Here is a 22,554-nt window from a genome sequence, read left to right as displayed (position 1 = left end):
GCAAACAAAACAAAAATTAAGTTAGGCATTCATTCCTAATACTAAAAAAAATACAAGAACATGTGCTATGGAAAGCAAAGCAAATCTCCAAAGAGCATCTTTCTGGAGCAACTGTGCCATCCACTGAATACTATGTGATAACTTCAGTCATTCTTGAGGACTTCATAGTCATGAACCAATAATGCTAATGAGCCTGAAACCCTTAGGGTCTGTTAGTTAATTAGATCCCTGAAAATCCCATTAACACGCCAAAGATTTAAAATGGTGACCATAGTACTTAAGAAGGAAAGATAGCACAGTTTTTGTTATTTTATTAGTGTTTAATAGTAATCTTGTTCTATAAGAACAGCCAAATATTTAGCACTTCAGAAAATACGTTTCTTAACAAATGTCAAGCTTCTGTTTCCTGTTTCCAAATAATTCAGAATTGCAGCCTTTCCTGATCTCTGCTTCCTTACTGCACCTTTTCAAACATACGATATATGAACATAGTCTAAGCTAGAGGCTGTAGTGTCAGTTCCAAATACTTCACGCTCTACTGCCTTTTGCTTTTTCTATTTAAGCAACAACCGGAGGCTAGTCTTTTATGAAATGTCTAATTAACACTCTGTAGTCCTGTTGCTTTTGAAAGAAGAGCTTGCCCAGAGAACTCTGTACAAGATAGGTGGGGCATCATTTATCGAATAGAGAAAAAGAAAAAAGAAGGAAGGAAACATTTTCATTCTTTTCAGATAGCTTAGCAGCTCTATCTGTGCCAAAAATGCCACTATATTACAATTTTAATATCAAAACGTTGAGTAAAAAGCTAGGTGAGGTGAATGCCCTTCTGCCATCATAAGGAAGGACTCTGGAACCATTTAATAAGACAACGCTGCAATCATTTTATATTCCTTTAAAAACTTCAATTAAGAATTCTGGTAAAGTAAAGTAAACATGGTGCTGTAACCAATGTCTCTACAGTTTCTAGAAAAATATAGTACTATAGATGTGTCTCTTTTTACTACTGATTATTTTAACAATTGCTCGATTCTGAAAATGGCAATCAAATTATTGTTTGCAAGACAACAACTGGGACTTGTTAGTTTCAAAGACATGGCTAGCATTCTTTTTCGTTCTGCAATGTCATAGAAAAGGGAAGGAGCATGGAAACACTTCTTCCCAACTACTGAAATTCTAATTTGGCAATTCCTCTGGTTTTTTTAGATTTCAGCAGCCCTTGTCCACATATTTTCAAGCAATCATAGGTAGGGACTTGAAACTTTTTTATTTCTTTCAAAAAATGAGAGTAATGATTCACTGAAAGCAGAAGTCTACTTTCAATATCACATTCTGTGCTCCCATGGAACAGCAGTACATTCACAGCCCTGCCCTGCCTAAAGGCATTTGGGCAATTATTCCTTTTCATTCCATTTTTTTAAAATTTACTGTTTCTCATCAAGTTTATCTAAATCACCCTTTATTCTTCTTTAAAAAATAGGCATTCAATAATTCCTCCATTCAATAATTCTCTTCAGTAAGGTATAATTAGATCTAAAGTACAAGAAATATTAGAAAATTAGCTATGGATTATTGCAACAATGAGGTTATTGGCAAGTGGTTATTTAAGGAGACAGATTGGCAAGAGCACTGTAATCATTTGAACTGTGATGAGTGGTTGCCCAGACAGATTTAAGGTGAGCAATGAAAGTGTAAGAATAACTATGCCTTATTTATGCCTTCATTGATCCTTGTGTGATTTACAGAGACACAGAAAACTAAGATACCTAGATAGAAGATATTTTAATGATAGGCTTGGGAATTTGTATTGCAGTCTAAAGTTCGTTGCTACAATATGTTACAGTGGTACCTCGGTTTATGAACTCAATTGGTTCCGGAAGTCTGTTCATAAACTGAAGCGTTCATAAACTGAAGCGAACTTTCCCATTGAAAGTAATGGAAAGTGAATTAATCCGTTCCAGACGGTCCGCGGAGTAAGCGTTCATAAACTAAAGCAAACTTTCCCATTGAAAGTAATGGAAAGTGGATTAATCCGTTCCAGACGGGTCCGCGGAGTACTTAAACTGAAACGTTCATAAACTGAAGCATGGGTGTAATTGGTTCCGGAAGTCTGTTCATAAACTGAAGCGTTCATAAACTGAAGCAAACTTTCCCATTGAAAGTAATGGAAAATTAATTAATCCGTTCCAGATGGGTCCGCGGCGTTCATAAACCGAAAATTCATAAACCGAGGTGTTCATAAACCGAGGTTCCACTGTATTTTGTGTTTTAGTTCTTCGGGTAAACCACATTCTGATCCTCTACCATACTGCACTTGGTTGGACCCTACAAATTTTGGCACACAGTTACCCATGTCAGTGCTGAATAATTCCAACTGCTTAATTTTCCCAACACAAGAAAATGTGCAATGTCTGCACAGTACACTCTTATAATCATTAGAATAATCAATAGAATATTCAGATTTCCCAACATACACTGTTCATGATATAAATTTATCACTCCTCTAATCATGTAATAGAATCCATTTGATTGGATGTACATATGACATGAAATATTGCCTGAAGTTCTGGAAATATCTGATTTTATACAGAAGCTAACATATGTTCTTAGGATCTATAGAAGGTTAAAATGACTTATAAAGAACTAAAACTGGACAAACACCATAGTAATAATGGTCTGTTGGATGTCAAAGTTATATCGAGAAACATGTGCTTTGCTTGTAAAACAACAACAAAACAAATGTTTGGATGGGGTTGACTATATTTACAAAAATATTTCCTTTGTCTATCGTAGAAGGTATTTCATCAGAGTTTTAATTGTATCAAAAGTGTCACAAAAATACAGCTCCAGCTGTTATTTAAGATGGTGGTTATTTGCTACCTTAGTTGCAAAATGCTGCTTTAGCTGCTTTGTAGATAATTGATTGGCTTCATTCAACATTGCTGCACAAGATTTAACCTGTAATCTTGGACTGCCATGAATTAAAATGAGGTCACAATGTTAAAGGTCCTTCAACAGGCTGTTATAGCTAAATAGCTGTTGTACATTGAACTATTTCATCATTCAGCAACCAGATGAATTCTTAAATGAAAGGTTGTTGTCATCCTTGCGGGATTTGTCATCTTTCCGCAGGGCCTGCAAGACAGAGCTGTTCCGCCTGGCCTTTGGGTTGGACTTAGTCTGACCCCTGTGTTTTCCTCCCTCATGGCTTGGATTTATGGACTACTTAAAATTAGGCTGGATTTTAAATTTAAATTTTAAATTTGAATACTGTATTTTAATCTGTATTTTAATCAGTTGCTTTTTATGTTTTATTGTAATTTTACTGGTGTGAGCCGCCCTGAGCCCGGTTTTGACTGGGGAGGGCGGGGTATAAATAAAAATTTATTTTTATTATTATTATCCTTGTGGGTTTCCCCTCCAATGCTGTAAGCCATGTTGGATGGTGTTGCCCAGAAAAGAAACTTAAATAAATAAATAAATAAATCTAAGTGCATTGTCCTTGGGCCTTTAGCAACTTAGAAGATGGAAGGATGGGTTGCAGCATGATCCAAGGTGAATCAGAACAGGAGCACTACCACCATGCAAGTATATGGTAAAAGGTTAAAAAAATGCATGGTTGGTTTGTCAATACCTGCTCTAGATAAAAGGGGAGAGCCTTGTGGCTCAAAAAAAGGGGTGTGTGAAAGAGCTTATATTTGGAGAACTGTTGTTGCTTTTATTTAAAAAGTAACAAACTGATATACTGATGGTGTTGAGATGTCAATCTAAATCACACTCATATGCTCATATGCTTCCCCTCCTGATTTTCATTAAACACAGTTTATCATGCCATTCAAATGATAAACTGTGGCTAATGCTAAGTCAAGTCAAGAGTTTGAAGTGAACTACTTTCAAACGTTAATCATACTTTGACTTGGGTAACAAGACAAGCTATAGCTAAGCAAAACCAGCAACATAACTTGTGCTGGGGCAGTGCGTAAGTGTCAGGCTCGCGACGACTTATTTTTGTCACGCTAAGTTTAGTGTGACTTCTGAAATCTTATTGTGTATCGTAGTCTTACATTATATCTGAAATATAGAAAGGGGAGGCTAAAATTCCAGGGCCAGATGAACTACATCCAAGAGTATTAAAAGAACTGGCAGAGGTGATTTCAGAACCACTGGCAATAATCTTTGAAAATTCCTGGAGAACAGGCGAAGTTCCAGCAGACTGGAGGAGGGCAAATATTGTCCCTATTTTCAAAAAGGGGAAAAGAGAGGACCCAAACAATTACTGCCCAGTAAGCCTGACATCAATACCAGGAAAGATTCTAGAGCAGATCATTAAGCAAACAGTCTGTGAGCACCTAGAAAGAAACACTGTGATCACTAAAGGTCAGCATGGGTTTCTGAAAAATAAGTCATGTCAGACTAATCTGATCTCATTTTTTGACAGAATTACAAGCCTGCTAGATGAAGGGAACGCTGTGGATGTAGCCTATCTTGATTTCAGCAAGGCCTTTGACAAGGTGCCCCATGATATTCTTGTGAAGAAGCTGGTAAAATGTGGGCTAGACAATGCTACCATTCAGTGGATTTGTAACTGGCTGACTGACCGAACCCAAAGGGTGCTCATTAATGGCTCCTTCTCATCCTGGAGAGTAGTGACTAGTGGGGTGCCACAGGGTTCTGTCTTGGGCCCAGTCTTATTCAACATCTTTATCAATGACTTGGATGATGGGCTTGAGGGTATCCTGAGCAAGTTTGCAGATGACACCAAATTGGGAGGGGTGGCAAATACCCCAGAGGACAGGATCACACTTCAAAATGACCTTAACAGATTAGACAACTGGGCCAAAGCAAACAAGATGAATTTTAACAAGGAGAAATGTAAAGTACTACACTTGGGCAAAAAAAAAATGAAAGGCACAAATACAGGATGGGAGACACCTGGCTTGAGAGCAGTACATGTGAAAAGGATCTAGGAGTCTTGGTAGACCACAAACTTGACATGAGTAAGCAGTGTGATGCAGCAGCTAAAAAATCCAATGCAATTCTGGGCTGCATTAATAGGAGTATAGCATCTAGATCAAGGGAAGTAATAGTACCACTGTATTCTGCTCTGGTCAGACCTCACCTGGAGTACTGTGTCCAGTTCTGGGCACCGCAGTGCAAGAAGGATACAGTACTGACAAGCTGGAACGTGTCCAGAAGAGGGCAACCAAAATGGCCAAAGGCCTGGAAACGATGCCTTATGAGGAACGGCTTAGGGAGCTGGGTATGTTTAGCCTGGAGAAGAGAAGGTTAAGGGGTGATATGATAGCCATGTTCAAATATATCAAAGGATGTCATATAGAGGAGGGAGAAAGGTTGTTTTCTGCTGCTCCAGAGAAGGGGACACGAACTACAAGAAAGAAGATTCCACCTAAACTTTAGGAAGAACTTCCTGACAGTAAGAGCTGTTCGGCAGTGGAATTTGCTACCAAGGAGTGTGGTGGAGTCTCCTTCTTTGGAGGTCTTTAAGCAGAGGCTTGACAGGCATATGTCAAGAATGCTTTGATGGTGTTTCTAGCTCGGCAGGGGGTTGGACTGGATGGCCCTTGTGGTCTCTTCCAACTCTGTGATTCTATGAAATCATAGATTGCCTTTTCATTATGTAAACAAGCCTGTATAAGATGCTGTTGTTGACGTTAGCAGTCCCTTCACATAGAAAAGTTGCAGAGTATGGTGGGTAGGAAGATGTGCTCAATTTAGGAACAGAAAACATCAAACAATTCTCCATCAAGATAACCACTGCCAACAGAGGCTATTGGGGGGGGGAGAGAGTCACTTATGTATTTCTTCATTCAGTAATAGTAAATTACTATTGCTTTTAAGAGGAAATAACAGTAGTTATTAATTGAGCAGTGGGAGATGCAGAGCTACCAATATCGGCAGTTTAGCTGATAAGCCACTTCCACTTCCATCCCTCATCAATTGTCACCTGGCATTCCATCAAGCTGCAGCAGAGCAGGGAAGAAAAAGGATTCAGGGCCAGACCAGAAACTTTTGGCTCCTGTTCTCCTTGAACTGTTAAAATTCCAGCAGACACTGGCACCCAAGAACTGGTACTTAAATTTGCTTATTTCCTTCTCTTTTCCAATCCATTTGCCTTTTGTGCTATATCTTTTCCGATTGCAAGCTTGAGGGCAGGGATTGTCTGTTTTTATAGCTCTGCATGCTGCTTTAGGAGTTCAAGAACAAATATTATTTACCTAAATGTTAAACATGTACATTTAACTTGAACAATATTGATATCTGACTTTACCAAGGCTTGAAATAGTAAATTGATTATTTTGATCAACCACGCACATTTTTGGATTCCAGAGAACTCAGATATATGGCTGAAGACAGATCAGGCTAAATATACTGGGGGTTTTGTTTTTGTTTTTACCAGTAAATCGAATTAAAATAGATCAAGAATAGAGGCATTCAGGTCTGGAAATTCAAGTTTCATATTGGTACCTGGAGACTTCTTTGCTATTTCACAATCGATTTGTATTACAGAATAGGATGCTGACTGATTTATTATAAGGATATTACTTAAATTCTTTCCAAAATAAAATATTATTTCTAGCCAATAAACATATATACCAGGCAACTGTTGATAATTCCTTACATGCATTTAAATTCCATGTATTTTTAAAGCATATTTTAAAGAGGCTTGTTTTGCAGGAATCAACCACATACAGATCAACATATGGATTCTGTTTCAGTACTCATGCTTGAACATACACCCTCTTTTGAAAATAGGAATAGGATATATGATGGAACTCAAGTCATGTAAACAATAACACATGTCTCAATACCATTTCCCCAGTTGGTTTTGGACATAAAAATGTCTTAAGATTCTTCATGCCAAGCTTAGTTAGTATTAAGAATGTCAGTAATATAAAAAAATGTGTTGCTTTACATTGAAGAAGGCCATACTATTAGTACTGCAGTTTTAGAATATGTTTCCATTTTATTGCGGACTCTGTTACATATCAAGTTTTAAACAGCAACACTATTCTTTTATTCCGCATACACCTTTTGAGGCTTTTAATTCCTTTAAAAGGAAAATCACAGGAACCACAAGATTTTCCTGGGAGGAGCCCCTCCTAAAAATGTTCAGAGAAAGAACACATCTGTAGACAAGGGAAGCTAGTTGTACATCACACAGACACTGCATGCAAGCAAACAGTTTTCATTCAATAGCAATCTCCATGTATCTGTTAATGAATAAATACTGAAATGCCTTCCAGTGAGATAGCCACCTACAAAAGTTAACTATAAATACTCAAAGAAAAAAATACTGAACAAGTATTACAGACAAATCTCACACACCAGCCTGAAAAACACTTAGATCCAGAATTCATACACCAAATTATTTCAAGTTATTGCTTCCTACCACAATAGATGGCGAACATTTTCTTTTGTAAATTGTATTATGTTGACAATGTTCACACTGACCTGTATTCTTCGGGTAGAGCACAGGAGAGGAATAAATGCACATTAAAAGGAAATTCCATCCCAAAACAATAGCCTACAAGAAGCAGAATGAAAGGGACAAAAAAAAAAACAGCACCCAGCCAGCCTGTTTCAGCATGAATGCCGTAATGTCATCTATTTGTAACAGAGCACACTGTCAGAAAACCCTGACACACAGCTAACCTGGCTTTATTCTACACAGTACACTTTCACAGTTGTTACTGGATTAAAATGTGACTGGCCTGACAATGAAACAGCAGAACCACCGTGTATTGTTATGCAATTCACTGTCTGCAAGGGTGACTTGTAGCTTGTTCTTTATTCAGCAAGTGCCAACTGCATGTTTAATCAATGTCACCACTCACTACAGCATGCAACTGAAGCCACTGTCATTCCACTCCTCAGATTTGACTGGCTGCTAAGTTATGCAATGCTCCGAAGAATGCCTTGGAATTATTTGTTAGATGCTTTGAATGCAGGTGTGCTACACTCCTAACCCCAGAGCAAACAAGAAACTTCCTTCCTTCTGGACAAAAATGTAAACAGACTAATATCTGCTACATTTGGATTTACAACTCAGCTACACGAGAGAAACATATTCAGAGAGTTACCCACGTCGAGAAGATGTCAAACGACCATTCCATTGGAATGTCTTGGGGAACAGCTACATATACAGGACAAGAAGTGGGAGATTAAATTTTAACTGGAGCCTTAATGGTACAATCACTGTTTGCACAGAAAATGTTTCATCTTATGGAAGAATTCAATATTTAAACAGGGAAGAAACATACAACCTGGATATGCAGAGCAGAGGTTTCTTTACTAACAACGCATCGTTTCAGTGGATAACCAAAATAACGCCTACATTTCTCGGAAGATTTTGTAATATTATCGCATCCACAGATTAATCTATCAAGAAATTGTTCATGCATGCATATAATTTCTGCTTTGAGTGAAAAGAACAGCCTTCCATGAAGATAAGGCTGTTTCTCCACTGCAGTGAGGAGTAAGCAGCATGTCTGATGAGATTTTATTCCTGATGCAATGTAGGGTAAGAGAGGCTTTTAAAAATCTTTATTCACAAATGAGTTTATTTATTTTGATTGCTGCCAGCATTTTACCTTTAAATGCAATGGTAATAATAAAAAGATCCATGAGACTTCAGGAGAAGCCAAGACCGTTGTAACATAGAATGTCTTTCTGAATGTTAAGTGTGTAAACATGCACAACCATTAGGCATAACATTCTGACCACACTAACAAAATTTTTCAACAGTAACATTTAAAGGCAACAGACAGCAAATAAGTAAAATTGCACACTTGATACCAAAACACATTAAGATTATAGGCAGAACTATGCAGCTAAAAGCTTTAACTACAGCACAGTCACACACTCAGAAGAAAGCCCTACTGAGTTCAAGAGGCTTCAGGTAAATGTGTACATGATGCAGCTTAAATGTATTTCAATATCACAGAAAACAGACAATTTACCAAATGGCTGATATTTATTCCACACAAGACACATACTTTCCAAGCCTTTCTAACGCTATAACGTATCACATGAAAACATCTTTACGATGTATTTTTCTTTTAGGGGGATTGCATGCAATCTGTATTTTGTGTTTGTTCTAGAAGCACACAATTGTGGGGATTTATAAAGCCTATTAAAACTAGCCTACTTTTTCACAAGTAAGACTAACGACACTTACTATTTCTACATTAGGAAATTTGCACTTCAATATCCTATCATAAAGATATATAAACACCTGGCTATTTCCAGTTATTGGGCTATCAGTGGAGAGACAACTGATAACAACTTTCTTAGAATAGGAAGCACAGCTGTATTAAAGCAGAGCAGGTACAGGTTCCTAATTGAAATCATCCTGCAACAAACCTAATTGAAATCATTCTGTGAAAAACAAAATGCTACACTATAACAGTATAGACACATAGAGAGACTGAGGAGGGGAGGGGGCAAGTGACCAAGGGTGTGTGGAAGAGAGAAAGAGAGAGAGTGAACCAATTCCAAGTTACTATGTGGAGTAATATTTTCTTCTCCCTTTTAGCCAGCTGTAGGAACACTGGTGAAGACATTTGCAGGAAAAATGAGGAGCTCTGCCATCACAACACTAGAAGACGTAAAAAGGCAAGAAGAGAGTGAGGAAAAGGAGGAATCTGTTTTAGCTCTGCTGGGAATCATTGGAACAGTGCTTAATCTATTTGTAATTGTTTTTGTTTACATCTACACAACACTTTGATGGTTTTCTAGCAACTCGGAGCAGCACATAGTGCAAAAAGACCAGCAATGGCAAGTAAGGTTGGTGAACACTGCCCAACAGGAAATAGAGTCTATCAAACACATTCCAGTGAGAAGTGCCTATTTAGAGGCACAAGAGCAGTGACTGCAAAACATGTCTGTGAAACCAGTTAAGACTATTAAGTTATAGAAATGACAGATATTCAACTTCTCACTGATGACTGCAAAAGCTCAAATACTGGAGATGCATATGGCATTCTACAGCCAATGAATATGCAAGGCATATATAAGCAGGTTAAAAAAAAAGATAATGGTGCCATAAAACCTTCCTACAAGATGTTTTATTTACTTGACCCGATTATGCTTTTGGATATGTGACTATGTACCTCTGTGTAGGTGGACAACCAGGGTGGGAGGAGTCCAGTTCGTTTTAAAACTATCATTATGTGCTAAAATTTACACAACTATATATGAAGTGTAGAAAAAAAGAGCACTGTAAAGTACTGTATTATGAGTAAATAAAATTTTAAATGACTATTCTCCAGCAATACTTTTAACCATTATATAGCTGACAATCGTGTCAATATTTTTGCCTTTGGATATCATTTTTTCACCCATGCCTGTGAGAGATGTTCTATACAAAAGAGAACATTTAAAAATATTTGTACTACAAAATGTAGTTTGCATTTCTTTGGAAAGGTTCATCCATTTTTAAAAATGACCCTAATTTTTTTAAAAGGCTCTCTCATAGCTTAAAGTGAACAAAGTGTTCACTTTAAGCTATGTGTTAAGCTAAGTGTTCAATTTAAATACAATGAGCTGGAACTTGTGTTACGTGAACTTTGTTTTCCATTGAAATCAACGTGGCAAGTTCCATTTATTTAAATAGGACTAAAGTTTAACTAACTTAGTCGGGATTCAACTCAATTAATTGGAATTTTAAGTTGCATGTAAGTAACCAAACCAGATAGCTTCTTTCTCCAAGTTGCATACTGCCTATGGCCTGGATTCACATACTTAAAATTCCATTGAATAAATCAAAGGAAGTTATTGTAGAGGAGTTTGGAAGGATACAAGCTTTAAGCTGCAATCAAATTCACACTTACTTGGGACTAATCTGGATTGAACCCATTGGGATTTCCTTCTAAGTAAACAGGCATAGGGCTATGCTGTTGGGCCACTATTATTTCTGAAGGAAAACGTACATATGTTTTTCACATTCTACTTTCAAACCAAACCAATTCTTTAAAAGGACCATCTTCATAGTACTGCCAGGCCATCCTCTGAATAAAGCTTTTAAAATTCAGAATAATTTTGAAACTAGGGCTCCATGCTTCTAGTTCCAACATGATATCTTTGGTGGGGGGAGCGATTTATTAAATGAGATACACACACATTTTTTAAAAAAATAAAAATATTTATAATAAGAGTAGATATAGAACAAGGCTGTTGCCATCTACTGCTATTTAATCTTTTACATAATGCTCATTCCTAAAGCACCATGAAGGTCGCTTTATAGGTGGGGAACTGGGGCCTAGAGAAAGGTAGGTTGATCTCAGTCCTCCCAGGAACCAAATTCTCTACCCAGTGAAAGCACTGATTCCTTAATCTAAATTAAACCATGTTTATTGTGAACATCTAAACTAATGCTTGGGAGACTAGCCAAGTACTCAGAGATATATAAAGGATTTTAGGAGCACAGAAGAGCTTTATTTCCCTGGCATGCAACAGAGAGGCCATATTTGAGATCAGAAAGAAAGAAGTGGGCCATGAATAAAGGCAAGATGATACAAGCAGAAGCTGGACACATAGTTCTACTTATCGTTTTAAGTGGAATAAACCATATTACAATGCTAAACAATGTTTCCTTGATTTACTTCTAAGCCCAAACTACAGTATCACGAAGAATATTGTACCAAAGACTATACGTCAACTGCAACACAAGTAACCAGGTTTGTTTGTGTAAATAGATGTTAATAGCCTTCATCAACCCAATCAACCTTCCATAATTCTCACTGCAGCCACAAACACTGCCCACATTCACCACTTCCCCTAAGCCATACAATTAGGATACTGGCACAGGAGGATACACTTTTTCTCCCCCCCCACCTGTTTTTAAATGAACAAGAGGTGAATTCCAATGTTGGGTGAAAAGAATGAGGCTTCACCTCCCTCCCTCTCCTCCCTCTGCAGCCCCCTGTGGAGTGATTTCAGGGGCATGTGGGGGGAAGAGAGGAAGGCGAAATCCAAACCATGAATAGCTGGCCTGCTCATGCATGCATGGATATCACTAGATTTTACCCTAGACATAGAGAGAACAGGTAGGTAATCACCCTTCCATATAAACAGCATTAGTAAAAATGTGTGACTATTTGTAATTGTGCCAGTCCGATAAGAAGCAATTACTACAGCATGTTTTCATAACATTTTAATTGAATGAGCAGGTCTAAACCAATCAACAAAGCATATAGAATGCAAGGGGAAAATGCAAAGAGAAGGGCTTAGGAGCTATTTGAAGGTATTTTAGAACGATTTCAATTATGATTTAAGAAACAGGGTTTGATTGATTCATCAGTACAAGAAATTGATTAAGCTATTAAGTCTGGCCCATCACTTAAGTAGGTAGGAATTTCATTATTACTGCAGCAAATTGATGCCATCTACAGACCAAACACATTCAAAATGCAACCACATTTTGGAGAGCACATTTCATCATGGCTGGGGAACCTCAGGCCCAGGGTCTGGATGGAGAATACAGAGGGTGTGTGTGTGTGTGTGTTTACCAGCTTACCGTGCAAAGGCAAAATTGGCACAAGCTACTCTCTCCACCATTGGTGTATGGCCCCCCAGAAGGTGGCCCAGAAGGGAATGTAGCCCTCAAGCTGAAATACATTCCCCACTCCTTTAAAATCTAACCACCTACATATTGGAAATGGGTTCCCCCCCCTCCTGTTTTTATTCTGAAGCTCACTAACAGTATAGGTCTGGGTCTGATATTTTTAATCGGCCAAGCTAACTAGGGTGCACAGCATTCTACAAACAATGTGTTGTTGGTTTGCAATATGTATGTTTGTGTTATTGTCCTAATTTAAATGATGCCTCTGTTGGAAGCCAGAAACTTAACTGGCTAAAACAGTTGCTGCCGCAGCTGGCATTACTGCTGCACCTATCACTATGTCTTATTTTCGGGGTATGGCTTATATTCCTTGAATGCTTAAAAATCCTGCTATGGCTTATTTTATGACTACGTCTTAAAATAGGGGAAACAAGATATAAATGCAGTATTATGTCAGAGATCTAAAAGGGATGCTTTGTTTCTCTTTTGTTCAAAATACTTTATTGGGCAGGGACTCTTGGCCTCCGTGTCTGGTCCTGACCGGACGGATACTGGAATCGGCAAGGGATACCCACATGATCTGAAGTGCTGCTGTGCAATGCCAGGTCAATGATGAATAAGACCACTGCCATCCACGACCTGAATGTGGATGGAGGATTTGACCTGGCATGTGTGACACGAGACTTGGTTGGATGAAGCAGATGGGTCTGTCCTTGCCGCTGCTTGTCCACCAGGTTTCTCTTACGCACAGCAACCCAGGCCATGTGGGCAGGGAGGGGGGTTGCAGTGATTTTTAGGGAGTCATTAGTTTGCACCAGGCGTCCTATTGGTAAGACCGAGTTTTCTGAGTGCATGTTCTGGAAGTTGGGCAATAGGGGCAGTACAGGATTCCTTTTGGTGTACTGACCTCCCTGCTGCACCAAGGATTCCCTGCCCGAGCTAGTTCAGGTCGTGTCGGATGTGCTCCTGGAGACACCTAGCTTGGTTGTCTTAGGGGATTTTAACATTCATGACAACACGACCTTACAAGGAGCCGCTCGGGACGTCGTGGAAAGCATGGCCTCCATGGGGCTGTCCCTGAATAAGTCTGGCCCAACTCATAGCCGCGGACATGCCTTGGACCTGGTGTCTATGAATGTTGGTGATCTGACATTAAGTAAAAGCGAAACAAAAGAAGTGCCATAGTCAGATCACTTTCTGGTGCAACTGGACTTCTCCGCAACCCTTCCCCTCTGCACGGAGGTGGGACCGATTTGGATGGTCCACCCCCGCTACTTAATGGATCCAATTGGCTTCCAGAGAGTGGTAGGGGATGTTTTATCCCATGTTGATGGCCTTTCAGCTGATTCCCTGGTGGCCCACTGGAATGTAGAGTTAACCAGGGCTATTGACTGTCTGGCTCCGAAGCGCCCTCTCCGATTGCATGGAGCCCGGACAGCCCCGTGGTTTTCCCTGGAGCTGAGGGCGATGAAACAGTCGCTGAGACGGCTAGAGTGCTGGTGGGGGAAAACTCATTCTGAATCAGACCAGACACGGGCTAGAGCTCAACTTCGAGCCTGCCAAGTGGCAATGGTGATGGCGAAGAGGACCTTCTTCACCGTTTCTATCGCATCTGCAGAAAACAGCAGCAGGAGACTGTTCCAGGTGGTTCGCAATCTATCCGAATCACCTTCGTCATCGGGGCCTGGTAGGGACCCCAATTTCTTCTGCAATGCTTTTGCAAAGTTTTTTGCAGATAAAGTCACTCAGATTTGGAGGGAGGTAGACTCCACCGTGGGAGCAGGGCCGGAGCGGTAGAGTGCTGGAGCTCTGTCTACTCATGTTTCATGGGATCAATTTCAATCTGTTACCTCCGAGGATGTGGACAGGCTGCTTGGGCGAGTGAAACCGACCACCTGTCTCCTTGACCCTTGCCCATCCTGGCTAATAAAAGTGAGCCGGGAAGGGTTGGGCGATGGGCTCCGTGGGGTGGTAAATGCTTCCCTCTATGAGGGAGTATTCCCAGTCCCCCTGAAAGAGGCAGTAATTAAACTGCTTCTTTAAAAAACATCTTTAGACCCGGCAAATATGGCGAATTATCGCCCAGTCTCAAATCTACCATTCTTGGGCAAGATGATTGAGCAAGTGGTTGCTGAAAAACTCCAAGCACGCCTGGAGGATGCGGACCATTTGGATCCCTTCCAATCGGGATTCAGGCCTCATCATGGGACTGAAACTGCCTTGGTCGCGCTGGTTGATGATCTCCAGCGGGCTAGGGACAAAGGTGAGAGCTGTTTTCTAGTTCTGCTGGATCTCTCCGCAGCCTTTGATACAATCAACCATAACATCCTTCTGGACCGTCTAGAGGGGTTGGGAGCTGGGGGCACTGTCATACAGTGGTTCCGCTCCTTCCTCCTGGGCCGTGTTCAGAAAGTGGTGGTGGGGAATGATGAGTGTTCAGACCCCTGGGCACTCACTTGTGGGGTGCCTCAGGGTTCCGTTCTCTCCCCCATGCTTTTTAACATCTATATGAAGCCGCTGGGAGAGATCATCAGGGGGTTTGGGCTGGATGACACCCAACTCTATCTCTCTTTTAAATCAGAACCAGTGAAGGCAGTGAATGTCCTGTGTGAGTGCCTGGAGGCGGTTGGAGGATGGATGGCGGCTAACAGATTGAGGTTGAATCCTGACAAGACAGAAGTACTGTTTTTGGGGGACAGGGGGCGGGTGTGTGTGTGGGACTCCCTGGTCCTGAATGGGGTCACTGTGCCCCTGAAGGACCAGGTGCGCAGCCTGGGAGTCATTTTGGACTCACAGCTGTCTATGGAGCCACAGGTTAATTCTGTGTCCAGGGCGGCTGTCTATCAGCTCCATCTGGTACGCAGGCTGAGACCCTACCTGCCCGCAGACTGTCTCACCAGAGTGGTGCATGCTCTAGTTATCTCCCGCTTGGACTACTGCAATGCGCTCTACGTAGGGCTACCTTTGAAGGTGACCCGGAAACTGCAATTAATCCAGAATGTGGCAGCTAGACTGGTGAGTGGGAGCGGCCGCCGAGACCACATAACACCAGTCCTAAGAGACCTACATTGGCTCCCAGTACGTTTCCAAGCACAATTCAAAATGTTGGTGCTGACCTTTAAAGCCCTAAACGGCCTCGGTCCTGTATACCTGAAGGAGCGTCTCCACCCCCATCGTTCAGCCCGGACACTGAGATCCAGCGCCGAGGGCCTTCTGGCAGTTCCCTCACTGCGAGAAGCAAAGCTACAGGGAACCAGGCAAAGGGCCTTTTCGGTAGTGGCACCCGCCCTGTGGAACGCCCTCCCATCGGAGGTCAAGGAGATAAACAACTACCTGACATTTAGAAAACACCTAAAGGCAGCCCTGTTTAGGGAAGTTTTTAAACAGTGATATTTTAATGTATTTTGGTATTTGTTGGAAACCGCCCAGAGTGGCAGGGGAAACCCAGCCAGATGGGCGGGGTATAAATAATAATAATAATAATAATAATAATAATAATAATAATAATAATAATACTTGGGGAAAGAAAGGACAGGGCAGCTACAAACCACAAGGAGACAATTAGGCGGCTTCAGGGAGCTGTGTACTTGAACTGCTCTGTACTTGAATTGTGGAGCTTGTGAATGCTGTTGTCCATGTAACCAAAACAGCACCACCCATGCAGAAGAAAGAGACAGCTGCAGGCTTGGAAGAATCCCAAACTTTGCAGAAGTACAAAAATGTTTAGGAAAAAACCCTGTGAGGATCCCCAAAACAGCCACATGAAGATTTAGCATGCTCAGTGGACACTGAATATTGACTGGCTGCTGTGGGGCAGAATGAAAAACCAGGGGAGGGGGACACAGAATGGAGCACTGTGGAAAGTGCATTTAGCTAGCTGGAACAGTGAACAGGAACATTCCACACTCCACCCATTTTCCATCCACCAAGTTCAGTATTACCATGATTGGTTCCTGCCACTTGCTTGGCTGTGAGGTGACCTTTTATGACACCCTAGTTTTCCAGCCAGCCCACTCTGCTACACTTCCACTGTAGACACATGCATCCTTCAGAAAGTGTGGAGCAGTGGCTGCTGTGGTCAACTTGGGCTTATCAATCTCAAGTTCAAATTTCTCATTGAGCAATGAAGCTCCCTGGGTTATCTGGGTCAGACACTATCATTTTGCTTAAGGCACTACACAAGGTAGCTGCAATGATAAAATGGCAGACATTTCAGTTAGCATGCTGCCCTGAGCAGGTCCTTAGAGGGTATGCAGAATGAAAAGGAAACAAATCAGTGCACTGGGATCTTTTAGTAGACCAACTTGTTCATTTGCCACATTTACAGAATAAGCCTCTTAAAGCAAAGTAATTCTAATCTATGAATGCATAGTTTTTACTGTGAGCTGCCTTGAAAGGACCTCAGTCCTGAAAAACAGCATTAAAATATTTTATACACTTTTAAATCACTTAATGCAGCTTAGTTACAACTGAATGTATTTTAAAGACTTTTGGTGTAGTTGGAGAGTGGCACTAGGCATAACACTTGAATGAGTGTTAATCATATTAATAATGAGAACATAATGGCAAATATTGGGGACAAACACATTATTTTCAACAACAACAAAAACATAATTTCCTGACTTCCGGTTTGTCGCCCGATCTGGCCGGCGGGGCTTGTCTCGAGCTCCGAGACAGCCCGGCTTCGCTGAGGGGGGGGAAGGCTGCGAAAGCGCCGCAGCGCCCCAAAAGAGTTCCAGATCGAGAGTTCTGGAAACAAAGCTCCGGCGGTGCCCCATTTTTTAGCGATTCCCCGATTCTCTGGCGAGCTCTAATAAGAGTCCCGGAGAGAAAGGGTTGCAGTCGCGGGGGCCATTTTGGAGAACAGCGTTACCTGAGCGAAGTGAAGCTCCGAGTCCGGTGGTGGTGAGCGGCAGATTCTTCTAAATTTTTGATTTGGAAAAACCCGTGAGTAAAGTTTGAATATATAATATTGGACTGTAATTCGGTAACGGGAGTAAGGGGAAAACAACGGAAGTCACCTTCTCCCACTGATTGATGCAAGAAGCAGTGTAATTGAAATGACGACCAGTCTCAGCGAAAAGCAGCTTATTATATGAACTCCTTCAGAGACTAAATTTAAAGAATTACCTCCGGTGGCAGGGTGAAGGAGAGAGACTTATTTTAAAGCTGATATTCCCTGCACCTTAGGAAAGGGAGAGCTTCTCCCTGCCCTGAAATCGGCAGCCCGGAGAGGACGGTAAGCTGACGGTGAAGATGGATGTCAATAAGGATTTGATACTTAAAAACTTTTTGATTGAATGTTTGAAACAAATTTAAAGTTGAAGTTAGATACTACGGACAATATACAGTTTCCAGTTTGGATTTGCAATAATATATCTCTTTTGTAAACACCCCCTGGTTCTCAAGCCTCGCGCCATCCTCAGCAAGCTGGAACAATGGCAACAAAAGACTGCACATCTGCGTTCAAGGACAAAGTGATAAAACTCTTATGGGAATTTAGAATAGAAACATACAAGACTCAGCAACAATTGTTGGAAATAAATCAAGATCTACAGGAGCTCAGAGAACGGGACTTACCAGAGGAAAAGGAGCAAGATTTGCAAAAAGAGGACTTGGTTAAAGAAGGAACACAAGAATTACAGGAAAAGGTTTCAACCGAAAAAAAGGCACAAGACGACGAGTGGCTGTATGAACTGAGCGATGGGAAAAAGGAAAATTTAAAGAACAAAGATGGATCACAGGAGTCAATAATGCAAGAGCTACAGGAGAGACAGAACACCCATGAGAAAAATGGCCAGCAAAGAAGAAAAGAAGACTGGGGAGGGGGAGGCAGAGGGGGTTGGTTTTTGAAACAGGTTAGGAAGGGGGTGGGTTGAAGGAAGACTGAATATCAATTATTGAGGACAGATAAAAAGGACTGACAACTGGACTGACGACTTTGGAACTTACTGGACTGGAAGGGAAAGGCCGTGATCGGGGCGGGGAGGGGGAAAATCATGATTTTTAATCTGTACAAATAAGAATAATAAAGAGGATCTTTGGAGGATAAAAAATAGGCAGGTCAAAAATAAAAGTAATGAGCAGATTTGTTTATGAAAAAGATTTAGAAAGATCAAGCTAGTTTGATTAAAGAGGATTTAAAAAGTGGGACAGTTTTTTATAATATAAGGTTAATTTTTTCTTGTAGAAATAGAATGGGAATAAGAATAAGAATACTGTTAAATAAGAATTGAAAATGGAAATCGGGATAGGGGGGAGGTTGGGGAAGTCATTTTTCTTTCATTTTTCCTTTTTCTTCTTCTTTCTTTTGTTTGTCTTTCTTCTGTTTGGAAATTGGCTGGACGGATGCCCTCCTCTTCGTTCCCTCTCTTGGAGTCTCCCGGTGGCAGGGGGGGATTCTGGGGGGGGAGGGAGGGGTGGGGGAGAAACCCAGCCATAAAAGGAAACACTGCCGGCTGCCTGCCTTTCGGGGGTCCCTCTGGTGGGAGAAGAGGGCCCAGGGAGGGTGGGTGGAAGCCAGTGGTAAATATGTAATGTAGTATCTTTCGTTTTTTGTTTTTGTTTTGTATAAAATCAATAAAATATAATTTAAAAAAACAACAACATAATTTCCTTCATCCCATTCAAAAAGCAAGGAGTTGCTTTTCTTTCCAGCAGTTCTTGTTCTGGGACTGATATAGTTTGTGCAAGAGGGAGTATGGCCTTCATATCAAGGTTTTTAAAAATGTAACACTGGGAAACGGAATAAAGATATGCTTGCCAATGTTAATCATTCTAAATTTCTCATGCCTCACACTCCTCTGAAATGTCTAAAATACAGAACTTATGCACCTTGCCCAATGTTGAAACAGTTAACCTCACAATGAAGGAAGGCAAGAAAGAAAGATAAAGGGGAGTTCGACAGGAGGCTCAAGGCAACTGTGCTTCCCATTCACTATCAAAATCCAAACAGCCAAGCATCTGCTGTGATTCAGCTCAAGTGTTTAACAGAAATAGGTCTGACCACCTAATTATGCTGAGTGATATCCATCCAAGTCATATTCAGAGAAAACCCATCTAAAACAATGGCCTCATTTTAGTGGGTTTATTCTGAGTGGGACACATTAGAACATATTACCACTTTAAGGAAAGCCCAGCTGGATCAGAAGAGAGACCCGTTTAGTCCAACTCTATGCTCCCCACAGCGGCCAACCAGATACTGGATGTGGACCTCAGGACAATAGCTGTTCCCCATTAACTGCTTCTATGTCCATAACTATCGGTTTAAATGTAGGTTGCTTCCTCTGTTCGTCTATAAATTGTCAAATGGCATTTCAAGATGTGCACTTGTGTCATGCTGACCTAAGCTGGGATAACACCAATAGCAATACCACCAGTTCATCAGGTTTTTCTTGTGTATTTTTCTAAGAAGAGAAAGTATAAACTGTATAAATTTATGCAGTAAATTTAAATATCTATATCTGGGTGAAAAGTGGGTTCTCTTGGGCTAACTGGATGCTTGGTTTTTAAAAGGTTGAAGACTCCTGCTTCAATCTGCTGATTTCAACAAAGCATGCAATGATCTGAATTTGTGTATAACTGCTTCATTTGAGATCATGGCATTAACAATTTGAAACCGTTCTTAAACTTAGGCGCACTTTCCCTAATGAGGCCTCCCACCACTGGTGCCCTTCCACCGTTCGGATTCCATTCTTAGACCGAGGTAAAGTTCTCAAAACAAGACACTATTTCCGGTTTCGTGGAGTTTGTAAACCAAATTGTTCTTAAACCGGACTGTTGTTAAACCGAGGTATCACTGTAGAGGGAAAGGGAACTTGTGGCCCTCCACTTATTCTTTGATTCCCAACTTCCATCAGCCCCAGCCAGCATGGCCAGTGGTCAGAGATAATGAGTTTGACTACAACATCTGAAGAGCCACAGGTTCCCCATCCCTGGCAATACAAATGCTAATCTGCTGATATCACAGTAACTCTCATCATGAAGAAAAAGCAGTAGAGTGCAAGTCAAGTCCAAAAACACCTATGGGGTGGTATTCAACTAAATCATTATGCAAGTCTAGGCAATGGGACTTTCCCTCAACTCCCTCTGTGCTATCCGCAAATCTGCTCCACAAGGCTGAGAGAACAGATTTAGATTTTACTCAGTGAGAGGACAGGGAGAGAAAGTTCCATTGCACAGGAATAAATCCTTGCACTGATGGAATATTTGCTATAACACTACACTGAATTCAAACCTTAATTCAGCAGTTGTAGGATTATCGAAATGTGCTCAAAGACAGCTGGGGTCTTTCCTTATGGCCGAACAAACAGAATTCAACTAATTCAAAAACCCTACACTAAAGTGCTTTAATGTGCACACAGGGCAAGTCCTATTTCTACTTTTGACAAATTCCTCATGCTTAATTGCACTACAGCAAGAGCTTCAAAGGTCAACAGAAGCAGCTTTGCAGAAAGCAAGGATGCACACACCCAACAGGAAGAGGAACTATATATATTTGGGCTAACTGCTGACATTGGACTGAGACATAACATGCTGACAGACCCTCAACCTGCAACAATTCTGGGCCCTACTGCCAAAAGATAGTGTTCGTGGAAGCTTCTACTGCTTATCACTGCAGTACTTGCACATAGACAATGGACATGAAATTTAAACAGTACACATTTACGTAAGAAAATAGGAATAAGAAGTGGGAAATATGCACTGCCAACACAAAAAACCTCACAGCCAAATTGCACTTCTACTTGCTTCCAGACTAATTATATTTAGCTTCAAGCCACTAATTTCTCACACATTACCCAAACTTCAAATGCTACATTTGAATTTGATATCTAAAGCAACTTTTATAAAAACTTGAAATGTATTTACCAGACTAGAACATGCTGTTTTTAAAAACAAAGAGCAGTACATTACCTGAATCATTGCGGAGATAAGATGACATTGCTGGAATAAGACATGATTGACTAAGTAGTTCTAGCAGAACTGATGGAAGGGCATTGCTGTTTTGTCCTCTACTTTCGTGGCTGGACTGGACATCTCCATTTGATGTGCTGCCTGCAGGATTTATGTAGCTAGCCAAAACCTGAGCAGTTTAAAAACACTGAGTCAAAATTAGATTAATAATAGTAGAACAAGTCACATAGAATGTGAGCTGAAAGGTAACAGTTAGGCTTTTATTAAACTGAGTATGTGATATATCTGATGAATAAGAAACCCAATATTATAAAGTTTTTATTACTAGGCAGACAAAAAAAAATAGAACAAAAAAAGTTCAGAATTCTTTATTATTTTAAAATGGCAATTTTAATGGGGAATTTAAGAACTCCTGTTACAAACACCACCTTAAAAATGTCAGATTTCATTCCCTTCTCCCAAAGAAGGAAGGAGCTACAAATGTGCTTCAAATAATATTTTTCAAACATCCAAGTGTTTTAAAAAGTTGATTAAGCAACAGAAAGTCTGAAAGGAAGAGAGGAATAATGAAGCTCCAGGTTCTCTGAATTGTGGAAAGGGTCTTTTGACCATGCAAGTGGAAAATGCACTAAAGCACAACTAAACAGCCAATACACATAAGAAACCAAATGGTAATTTTTGGCAATGTATGAATGTTGTGCTGTTCTCCAGTACCTGTAAGAGACATGTGACGTGTTCTTCTTCCAGTCTTTGTTTAGTTAAAGCTTGCTCCACATCCCATCCAGAAGCAGTAGAACCAGTTCCAAACCCAGTGCCTTTAGCCCAGTAAAGCTGCTGTTCTTCTGTGGTTGCACTGTTATGTGTGCTTGACACCTGTGGCTAGTAAAAATAAAAATAAATCACCCTACTATTTAGAATCGCTTCATTTCATATTCTGAGAGTGACTAGAAGGTCATGTTTTCAGCTATCTCTGCACTGTAAATAGTATGCACAATAAAACCATTAAAGACAAGCACGGACTTGTGCATCTTTACTCGAGAGTAGCCACAACAACACCATTA

At 40.7% G+C, this 22,554-nt stretch overlaps 1 protein-coding gene across 8 annotated transcripts in view; it reads right to left on the bottom strand.

Moving 5' to 3' along the window:
• BIRC6 (baculoviral IAP repeat containing 6) overlaps positions 1-22,554 on the bottom strand; it is a 142,621-nt gene that overhangs the window by 24,320 nt on the left and 95,747 nt on the right. For 7 of the 8 annotated variants that reach the window (XM_035108256.2, XM_035108260.2, XM_035108264.2 and 4 more), the window contains 2 exons: positions 22,208-22,372; positions 21,494-21,662 (listed from right to left, as the gene is read on the bottom strand). In XM_035108256.2, the coding sequence (XP_034964147.2) occupies positions 21,494-21,662; positions 22,208-22,372 (334 nt within the window). The remainder of the gene's footprint in view (positions 1-21,493; positions 21,663-22,207; positions 22,373-22,554) is intronic. The other variant, XM_035108258.2, reaches the window with a different exon arrangement.

Source organism: Zootoca vivipara, chromosome 3 (genome assembly GCF_963506605.1).
Source record: "Zootoca vivipara chromosome 3, rZooViv1.1, whole genome shotgun sequence".
Classification (NCBI taxonomy): Eukaryota; Metazoa; Chordata; class Lepidosauria; order Squamata; family Lacertidae; genus Zootoca; species Zootoca vivipara.
The sequence above is the reverse complement of the archived record's forward strand: the minus strand, read 5'-3'. Positions and strand labels throughout refer to the sequence as shown.